Consider the following 11,401-nt stretch of genomic DNA (forward strand, 5'->3'; position numbering starts at 1 on the left):
AAAACCAGTCACTTGCATTTCACCTATTGTCAAAACAACCACTTGCACTGCTGCTCGACTGTTGGATTGATGAATTAAAGGTACAATTGTTGCATCCTCGCCATCCTCTTTAGGACCTCAAGGTTGGGCCTTAGATGTGACTAGCCTTTCTTGAGGGAGCTCAACTACTTGCTTAGTTGGCTTAACAGTCTCCGTTGCTAATGGCTCTTCCACCCTTGTGGTGGTGGACTATCCCTCAATGGTCGGGATTTCAGCTCTGTGCCAGCATCTTTCTTCCTTCTTCAATTTTTTCTCCTCTTTCTTCCTTTGCTTTTTCTGAGCTTTTCGTTTATTATTCTCTTCCTTTCTCATCCGAGCTCACTCCAGCTCTTCACATTCTTGTTCTCTCTTTTTTTCGGCTTTTTCCTTCATCTCTCTTCTTTACTTCCACCTTCTTCATCACGTCACTGATGAATCTCGCATTGGAATCCGTAGTTACGTTCTCCTTAGGATTCATGGTCGCTAGAGCTTCCCCTTGCGATACCACCACTACTCCAGCTAGCATTCCTTCCTGCTGCACAGACTGGTTAACAACTCCAACTTCAATCAAACCTCCATCTCTTTCCATATTGCTCAAGATGCTTCCAAAAACTTCCTTGTCGTTCTTTCGTTCCAAATCACTTGTGATGGGAAGTTAGGATGAAACCACCTCAAGACTGGTGGTAAGGATGCCTTCCTTGTTTGGTTCCTTGCATTTGATTGAGAAGATGAAACAACCAGGGAAAGGGGTTGTTTCCGGGTGGTTTTTGGACGGACGGGTGGTCGGATAGGTTTTGGGAAACATATTGGCTAAGAAGAAGCTCACTAGCTTGCAGCAACAAACACTACTTTCCTCATCGAAATGGGGCTTCTGACCGATGGAGCTGAAGAATCTAGGTAGTTCGATTGGTTTCTAATGCTCTCAAGAGTGGATTTTTTGTTGGTAAGCTATTGGTAGACCATATATTCCGGTGAGAAAGATGTAAGAGGGAGACGAAAAGGGTGATCGGAGATGGCAAGGAAGATGAGTGCTCAAGGTTGAGAGGTTTAGGGTTTAAGCAAGCGATAAGGGATGAAATGAGGGAATGACAAGGTTACTTATAGGCATGGGGCTATGGAATTCCAATCAATAAGGGTTATGATAAACGACATGCTTGGGGAAGCGAAAAAGGCTACAACTCATTAAATACAGATAAGGCGAAAGAATATTTCATCAGACAATGCACTTGATGACCCTCGGGAACTTAACCTAAAAAACCTTCGCATTCATGCGTTAAGGGTTGACAGATCTTACACTTATTCAGTAGCAATTACAATTAACACATATGTCAAACGATTACATCATTCATCAATCATCACATACATTAATTATCGGAACCAGGAAGTCATGCAGCAAATCTCAAACAACAAGACCTAAATAACACAAATCAAGAAGTTATCTAGGAAAGCAAAGTAAAGTAAATGAAGACATCCCTGGAAAGTTGTGAATGAAGTAGCCACAGGGATTCTTTATTGCAAGTGATCAGGCTTGCCCATCTAAGTCAATGGTCTCCTTAATGCAATCGATCAAGCCTCCATGGTAAGGCTTCAGGCATTGACCATTGACTCTGAACACGTTGTTGTCATCCTCATTCATCAACTCTATAACCCCGTAGGGGAAAACTTCGTGTACTACGAATAGACCAGACCATCTTGATTCCAACTTACTTGGAAATAGATGCAAACGAAAGTTAAAAAACAATATTCATTGACCAACAGTGAGACTTTCTGATCTTGCTGTCATGCCGTTGTTTGGCCCGCTCTTTGTACAGCTTGGCATTTTCGTATGTGGTCAAGTGCCATTTAGTTAACTCGTTTAGTTGAAGCTTTTTGGCATCTCCGGCTTTTCTCAGGTCTAAATTTAACTTCTTCAGGGCGCATATAGCCTTGTGCTCAAGTTCTAATGGGAGGTGGCATGCCTTTCCAAATACTAATGCATGGGACGACATGCCAATGGGCATCTTGAACACTATTCGGTAGGGCCAAAGAGCCTCGTCTAGTCTTTGCGACTAGTCCTTGGGAGAGGTGCTAACCACTTTTTCGAGTATAGACTTAATTTCCCGATTCGAAACCTCCGCTTGACAATTAGTTTGTGGAAATGCAGTAGCAACCCTATGCTTCACGTTAAACTTAATCAAGAGGTTAGATTTAATATGGTTAATAAAGTGCTCACCTTCATTGCTTATTAACGCACAAGGCGTTCCAAAGCTAGTGAAGATGTTCTTTTTCGGAATTTTGTCATAGTCGCCGCATCATTTTTGGCGCATGAGATGGCCTCCACCCACTTGAAGACATAATCAATTGCCAACAAGATGTACTGATGTTCGGAGGCTGCTGGGAAGGGTCCCATAAAATCGATGCCCCAAATGTCAAACAATTCTACTTACAGAAAGGAAGTTAATGGAATTTCATTGTTGTTTTATATAGTGCCGGTTGTCTGACATTGGTCGCAAGCCACCACATATGCACGAGCATCCTTGAATAGAGCGGGCCAGAAATAGCCGCATTGAAGAACCTTAGCTGGGGTTCTCTGACCTCCAAAGTGTCCACTATATGGAGAATCATGACATTACGCTAAGATGCATTGAACCTCTGTTTCTGGCATGCATCGCCTCAAAATATGGTCAGACCCTAGTTTGTACAAATATGAATCATCCTAGAAGAAAAAATTTGCATCGTGAAAGAGCTTCTTTTTTGTTGAAAGTTATAGTCTTCCGGAGTTTGTCCGCAAACCAAATAGTTAACGATATTTCTGTACCATGGTTCATTGTTGCACAAACTCATCAACTTTTCGTCAGGAAAGCATTCTTCAATTTCTTTTTCCTTCTTCTGCGTCTCCTCATTCTTCTCTTGATAAATGGTCAGCCACCACTTAGTTTTCAGTCCCTTTTCTGTCTTCGATTTTAATATTAAATTCTTGTAGCAAAAGCACCCATCGAATCAGGTTGGGTTTCGTGTCGTTCTTTGCCATGAGATATGTGATTGTAACAAGATCAGTGTAAATTACCGCCTTAGACCCCACTATATACGGTCAAAATTTGTCAACCACAAATATTGCAGTTAACATTTCCTTCTCAGGAGTGGTATAATTTTCTTAGGCGTCATTCAAGGTTTTGTTGGCATAGAAGTTCGGATGCAAGATTCTTTCCTTTCATTGCCTCAGTATAGCTCGAAGAGATATGACCAATCAGAAGCCACAAGAATGGGTGCATAGATCATCGCATTTCTGAGCTTATTGAATGCTTGGATGCAAGCGTCATCAAAATTGTACGGTCTATCTGCCTCTAAAAGCGCACTTAAAGGGCATGGCATTTGGGAGAATCCTTTGATGAACCTCCGGTAGAATCCCGCATGAACCAGAAAACTTCGCAAGGTTTTAACATTTACGGGCACAGAGAGTTTGGCGATTGCTTCGATCTTTGCGTTACACACTTCAAGTCCATCTTTGGAGACTTTGTGCCACAACACGATGCCCTCCGTTACCATAAAACGACATTTCTCCCAGTTGAGGACAAAATTGGTATCTTCACAATATTTCAAAACATTTTCCAAATTCTCTAGGCAGGAGTTGCATGTATCACCAAAAACCGAGAAATCATCCATAAAGACCTCTAGAGACTGTTCCAGAAAATCTAAAAATATTGCCATCATACACCTCTGGGACGTTCTGGGAGCATTGTACATCCCAAAGAACATGCGTCGGAAAGTGACGTGCTAAAAGAGCACGTGAACATCATTTTCTCTTGGTCTTCTGGTGAGATTGCGATCGGATTATATTCGGAACATCCGTCCAAAACATAGAAGAATTTGTTTCCTGCAAGTCTATTTAACATTTGGTCAATGAATGGTAGCGGGAAGTGGTTCTTCTTTGTCGCCAGATTTAGTTTGCGATAATTCATACATATTCTATAGCCAGTCATAGTCCTTATCGAAATTAGCTAATTCTTGCTATTGGCAACAACCACCATTGCTCATTTCTTTAGGACACATTGTACTGAGCTTATCCAGCTATTATTTGAAACAGGGTAAATAATCCTTGCATCCAACCATTTTATTATTTTCTTTTTAACCACCTCTCGCATGGCCGGATTCAACATACGCTATCTTTCCACAGAGTCGTCCTTTCTTCCTCTAACTGAATCTTATGCATGCAGTATGAGGGACTTATTCCCCGTATATCAGCCAAGATCCATCCAATGGATTTCAAATGCTTCCTCAACACCTGTAGTAAGGCAATCTCATCATCTGCGCTCAATGCGACATAGATAATGACTCATAGAGTGTCATTATTGCCTAGGTAAGCGTATTTGAGATGCATTAGTAATGGCTTCAGTTCTAGAATAAAAGACTCCTCCAATTATGGTTTTGTCCTTGCTACTTCTCGTTCATTCAAATTCAAAGACTGAAAAATAGGGTCAGTTTTCATCACCGCATGGACTTCTTCCACAACCAACTTACTCTCTTCTGTTTGAATTCCTTCTCAAGTAGCTCCCAATCGTTAGCACGGATATTGTCGATGCGCTGACATGTCTACAATTCATTCGAAAATTTCAATGCGTTAAACACATTGAATTTGACTTGCTGATTGCCGACTTTGATAGCCAATTCTCCTTTTTTAACATAATTCCCCGCTCGCCCTATTGACAGAAATGGACGCCTCAGGATGATTGGTATTTCAATGTGAACTTCGTAATAAAAAATTATAAAATCCATAAGGAAGATAAGTTTATCAACTTGCAGAGGAACGTCTTCGATCTCCCCTTTTGGGTACGTTATGGATCGATTAACTAGCTGCAAAGTCACAATAGTAGGTCCCGCCTCACCAATGCCTAGCTTTTTAAATATGGACAATGACATCAAGTTGATGCTGGCTCTTAAGTCGCATAGCGCATGGCCAACTTCTTGCTTGCCAATTGAGTAGATAAAGTGAAGTTTTTAGGGTCTTTCATCTCTGTAGGAATGTTATTCTTGAATAATGCACTATATTCTTAAGTGATTGCAACCATTTCGAATTCACCCAGCCTGCGCTTTTTGATCAGGATGTCCTTTAAAAACTTCATGTGCTTGGCATTTGCTCAAGAGCTTCCACTAGTGGAATGTTTATATGTAGCTATTTTAACATATCTAGAAATCTCTTGAATTACTGGTTGTTGTCTTTCTTCTTTAACTGATTGGGAAAAGGAGCTGGCCTTTGCAAGGTTTCTCTTGCTTTGTCTTTCTTTTTTTCTTTTTTTCTTTTTTTCTTTTTTTTTGCATAAGGAACTTGCGATGGTGCTTCTAGGCTCGTTGTCTTTGGAGTTTATGTATTATCGAAGTTCAATATTGTTGAAGGTCTGTTAGAAGGTTGAAAAGTTGAACTGGTAAGATCTGTTGTAGAGTCAGGGTTATCAAAGTCAATTGGAGTAAGTGTTGGAGTAGTTGTTGGAGTCTTAATTTCTTGTTCATTTGAAGATTGTGGTTTCTCTTGTCTTGTTTATCTAAATTCTTGGAGCTCAGCTGGCATCATACTCATAGTTTTCCCACTATGTAGTGTCACAACCTGACATTGCTCTGTGTCATTTCCTCGTGGAGCCACCGGGCCTAGGTAGGGTACCTGGTTGTCTATTTTCAACTCATTAGCAATCTGCATTACTTGGACCTCCAAATTTTGTATTGAAGAGGTTTGCGACTGGATTAACACATCATTTTTTCTAAATATATTCTTTGAGAAGCGCTTCCAATGTTGCTGATGCGTTCATACTTGACGCATGATTAAGGTTATATTGCGACCGATTTTGAGTTTGCTACTGACCATAGGGTTGCTAATTGAATCCTAGGGGATTCTCTTTATGCGCTTGTTGTTGTTGATGTATGTTCTTCTGCCCCGACTGGTCTTGATTTCTACCTCATGAGAAATTGGGATGATTCCTCCAACCCGGATTGTACAAGTTACTAAATGATTATTGTGCATGGAGAAAACTTTCTTGGGATCATGCGGGCAAACCTCGACTGAGTGGGGTTTCTCACATTGTGTACAGCTTACTGTCGTAACTTGCATCATGGTAGTCAGCTGAACAACATTTCTATTCACAACACCTTGGTTTATTGCCATGGTTTGCAGAAGCAAAGTACAGTAGCCATTTGGGCGGCTAGTGAGCTCATTGCATCCTACTGTACTATTGCTTCCTCGATCTTCCTTCTATTAGCGCTCCTATTCCCATAACTGTCATCAACCCAATCATCCGTATTCCTAAAAATTTGGTCCAAGATCACTTTGCCTCAGTATAGGTCTTGTCTATAAATCCACCTGCTGCAGAGGCATTTACTACCGCCTGTGTGGCTCTATTCAGCTCGTTGTAGAAGATTTTCATCAAAACACAGCTGGAAATGCCAATATGTGGGAAATTACATACAAGGCGCCTAAATCGGACCCAAGTGGTGCTTAGAGTTTCTGAGTCGCCTTGCTCGAAATTCAATATGTCCTACCTTCTCCTTGTGTTAACGGTTGGAGGGGAAGTCTTACATGAAACGTTCCACTAACTGGTGCCAATATACAATTTCATTTGGTTCTAAGGAATAGGCACATTTCTTAGCCTCGTCACAGAGAGTATGAAGAAAGGGAGATAGCCTGATCCCCTCTGATGTAATACCCGAAATGAAAAATGTATTGCACATTTCCATTAAGCTCGTTAGGTGGGTGTGTGAATCTTTACCCTAAAACCCTCAAAACTGTCGACGTTTTGAATCAATTGAAGCATCACTGGCTTAATCTCAAATCTTGTATTCTCATTAAAAGTTGGTTGTTGAGTTCTCGTCAAATATTAGGCAACGACACCAAAAACCTTTTACTTGTTTCTCTGAATGTGTCAATTGTGAACTACATTATGCGATGTTATGATATGTGCTCAGCTGTAGTCAATCATGCACTAGTCACAAGTTTTCCTGTTCTCTAGCTAAGTTAATAAGATAACAAGTTTCTCGGGTTGACCCAAGGTCAAACATGGGGATTTTTTACTAAGAATACTAGATAAATGTGTAAAGGCAGCGAAACTAATATTAATATAATGAAAGTGAAATCATGCAATTAACTAAGCTATGCAATGTAAATACCTAAACTTATAGAGATTACTTTGAAATTGATTTTGAGGTAACTTCAGTAGAACAACAGCCTTAACGCGTGAGAAATATATGGAGTGATTAGGGTTTGGAGGAGATCGAGGCCACATCCCTAAGCTTCAACTTAAAAGTTAATCATGGCTCGCAACATTTGTTCATCGTACATCTCTCGGTGGCCAACCACACTGATCATATTTCTATGATGCATGAATGTTGTTGCCTTGAGCACAAAGTTATTTCTATCTCTAGAAACACTTCTTGTTTTGCTTAATGAGGTCCATAACTACTTATCCTCACGGGCAATTAGTATAGCTACTTGACTCAAAGAGTGATCATAAACAACCATTTAAATATTCATACATTAAGCAAATAGGATAACTTTTACGAAATAAGCTTAGTTCATGGCATTCACCTTCCCCCCACCCCGTGAAAATTAGTTAGTCATGTTAAAAGAGAAAATGAAGGTAGAGATGGAGAAGATGTCGAAGATAACCATGATAATAATAAGATGAAGATAGAATAGTTGTTTACAAAACAAATAATCTCTTAAATAGAATGTAATACAACAACAAAAAGTAATAAACAGGTAAAAGGAAAAAGTAGTCAACAATTTCCTACTTCAAATGGATGGATGTCAAGGCTACTGGAGATAGAGTGGTTGTGTGAATGAAGAAGGCCCTCTTAGACTCTTGCTCTAGGGAAGCTCCAATGATGAATCGGGATGAAGTTTGGAAGATGAAAGTTTGCTCTTTGAAACCTCCTAGTCTCTTTCTATGTGTATGTGTATAAGCATGCCTCTTGGGCATCAAGGCTTTATTTATAGAGTCTCACGCTAGAATTGTTGGAGTTTCCGCTCTGATTAATCGTTATCATTTGACACGATAAGTGCAGATGTCAGCACATCAATCATAATCAACATTATGGATCCTAGTAAGAAGATCGATGGTATCGGTTTAGAGATCCCAAGGTATGGACCAATTGTTTGTTCGTCGGGTAGGAGTTCCACGCATGCGACAAAGTCCTGCAATCAATTGCAAAATAGACATTTTTGGCGTAAATTAATTATGATATGCGGTCAACGAGAAAACTTTAGTGCACTTCAACGCAAGTAAAATATTCAGCATGAATTCCTAGTCTAATTGATAACTGGCAGAAATGCCAGTTATTATAAGCCTTTTATTTAGAATTATGAGGGCTAATAAATAGAAAATGTGGTGATAATACTTAGAATTTGCGAAAAATTGAGTTTTTCGTCGATTACCACCTAAATCCTCACTGACCCCAATATTATGCATTACTCCGTGCCAAGGTGTCTATTTTTGTAGCTATTGCAGGAATCAAACGTATGCGTTGGAAATAAGCAATTGCAGACAAATGCATGCGCTAAAGCCAGGCGATCGCAAGATGGGTAGAACACATTGATACTTCAGCTGAATCAAGCTCGGACGCATATCTTGGGAGTATCAACAAGATAAGACGATGTCACATTGCATATACCGTGACAAAGGCAGCAGTGAGACATAATGCAATCATGATAGCTATCGGCATTTAAACCCTATAAATAGCCCCTTCAACCTTCATTTCAAGGCATCCAAACTTCTGCCTCAAGGCAAAGGTTTGCGATCACAGATGAAAGCTTGAGCAAGATTTTCAGTGAGAATTCTTCACCTCCACAAACCAGACCGAGTGACGACCGGAGCTTTCACCGGAGATAGAGCTCAAGTGAGACATCTCCACCATTCATCCATGGCACCACCGACAGCCTTGACGCAGAGTCCTTCATTTCTCTTCTAACCTCTGTATTATATTACATTTTAGCTTAAGATATTAAGACATTTTGTAATCAATGCGTCTCTTGATTTTTTCAATGCCATCTACTTCATCATCTTTATCTTTATCATCATTTATCTTCATCGTTTATTTAGCAAAGTCGATCACATACTTAATCTTGTAGCCTAGAGATAGGACGCATGTAGCAACCCATCGAGAGGCTTGCGTTGTGCTAGTATAGTGAGTTAATCCTCTTTACTTGGTGAAAGGCTGTAGCAATGTTTGTCTATAGGTTATTGCATTGCTTGTCTATAAGTTAAATAACCGCGTCTAACTGCCTGAGAAGGTAAGAGATGGAACGCACTAAAGCAAAGTAGGCATTGTTCCTAGAGATAGGCACAATCTTATGCTCGACACAATCATGCACTATAGAGATATAATCATGCAGCTGACCACTGAAAGGTGTATGATGCGTTAGTGAGACGAGCTGGGATTACTCGAGCGATTTAAGAAAATAAACATTACTATGCGTTAACAATTGTTGTGTATCTATCTATTCTCATCGCAAGTCTTCTATTGCTCAATCTGTTTAGATAGGAGTAGAAGTAGTGTGTAAATCCATTAAACTTATTCTTTTTATTTTTCTTTTCATTGCCTCAAACGCATTGCTTCACAAGCATTATTGAGTGACAAGTCCCTGTGTTCGAACTCGGATTACCCAAAAAACTTGCGTTCGCATTATACTTGGCGCGAGCATAAGAAAACTTGTGATAGGAATGCGTGGTCAATGTATACTAGATTAACGCATTTTCATTCCAATGCATGACCTCTGATGCTTGGGCTAAAATGCATAGCTTAAGCCATGTCTAACGCATGATTGCGTGCGTAACCCCATTCCTAATTTTCCTTCCAACACTAATCAACGTATACTTGCCTATTCTATCCGCATTATTCTAAGTAAAAGGATGTAGTAACTTGTATTCACAAGTTATCAACCAGATGTGAGTTCTGTCTTGAGGGTAAGATAACTAAATATCTTTTACAGGAAAGGGTCTTAGAGCCAAAGGACCCTTAGAACATGTGCATTTAGATCTCTGTGGTCCAATGAATGTCAAAGAACAAAGAGGGTATACGTATTTCATCAGTTTTATTGATGATTATTCTAGGTATGACTATGTTTATTGATGCATTATTTATTGAAGTGGAAATATGGATGATATGCATTGATGGAATTTCGTTATGCACTCAAGTTTCCCCAGCGGAATTCAAGTGTAAATTCCTCTGAGTTTCCTGGTAAGTTCAAGATAGAACATAGGGACTTGTAAAAATAGATTGCGTTGGTAGTTTTGATGAAAACTTTGCTGTAACCAGGAAAATAAATAGTGTTTGGTTTGTGATTGCTTTGATTAAAAATAAATAACAAATGCGGTGGAGTTGGAAAAGAGTTGGTAAACAGGAAATGCGATGAATATGCGGTGAATGGGTTGAGAAAGGTTTCGGCTAAAACTCCCTAGAATGCATTCGTGCAACATGCATACAACAGTAAACCACCTCTCGGTGCGAATACCATGGCTTCTAAGGCTAGAACGCATGCGATATATATGCGATAAGTCTACAGAGTTTACCCATAAACCTCTATTCCAATTTATGCGATGACAAAATGATATCCACACAAATATGCAACCACATAATATCATTCCTATTCCTAGGATTCATGCGATACAAGTTGACAAACCGAGCTTATCTCTAAGTCCCTATCTCTTGTTTAAGCAACTTAATCTTTCTCTTTCGAGTCCAGATTCTAATCTAGCTCTCTTGAGACATTAGGTTCTTTCTTTAGACTCTTTCTTGAGTAACTCTAAAGGGTATTTTTCACAGTATAAAACAACACAATCGCAAGCACTGAACTTCTTAGGTCATGTTAGCTTAGTTCTTCTCAACCCATTCAACTAGTTTAGCTACTCATGCGTATTAAGAGAGTGAGCAGATGTAGAAATAGAACTTCCATTGAATAGATATGAAGATGAAGTACAAAATAACAATGCAAGTATAGTAAAGAGCCTGGTAACAATTTCTTGCTGTCAGGCGTTTACACTGTTTCTACTCGTGCTCTAAAGATATTTTCGCTCTCACGAGAGTCGGCCGCTCTCTGCTCTTACGCCCCAAGGTTATCTCTCGAGTTGCCCTGGCCGATCTCCGGCGTTACAACTCTTCTCTTGCTCCGCCTTAAAATGGAAAGAAAAATTATTAATAGAAGCAACTGGTTATATATCGTGAACCCCTTTTTTAAAGAATGCACATGGGATTTATAGGGCATCCCTGGTGAAAGGTGGTTTCTCTCTCCCGGTTGTACAGATGGGACAGCTTTAATTCCTGATTGATGCTTTGAATGATTGTTACCGATAAAGATGAATTTACTTTGTGATCGTTATCGGCTGTCAACTTAATTTTGATTCAACTGTCATCAGCTGTCTGTCCC

General features: G+C 39.8%; 1 protein-coding gene across 1 annotated transcript; it reads right to left on the reverse strand.

The window, feature by feature from the left end:
• Positions 1 to 1,540: 1,540 nt before the first annotated feature.
• Positions 1,541 to 2,018, reverse strand: LOC120076249. Its single transcript, XM_039030017.1, has 2 exons — positions 1,775 to 2,018; positions 1,541 to 1,689 (listed from the first exon to the last, which is right to left on the reverse strand). Exons 1-2 carry the CDS (start codon positions 2,016 to 2,018, stop codon positions 1,541 to 1,543), a joined length of 393 nt encoding a protein of 130 aa, XP_038885945.1.
• Between the last annotated feature and the right edge of the window lie 9,383 nt (positions 2,019 to 11,401).

The sequence above is a fragment of the Benincasa hispida genome, chromosome 1 (genome assembly GCF_009727055.1).
Source record: "Benincasa hispida cultivar B227 chromosome 1, ASM972705v1, whole genome shotgun sequence".
Taxonomy (NCBI): Eukaryota; Viridiplantae; Streptophyta; class Magnoliopsida; order Cucurbitales; family Cucurbitaceae; genus Benincasa; species Benincasa hispida.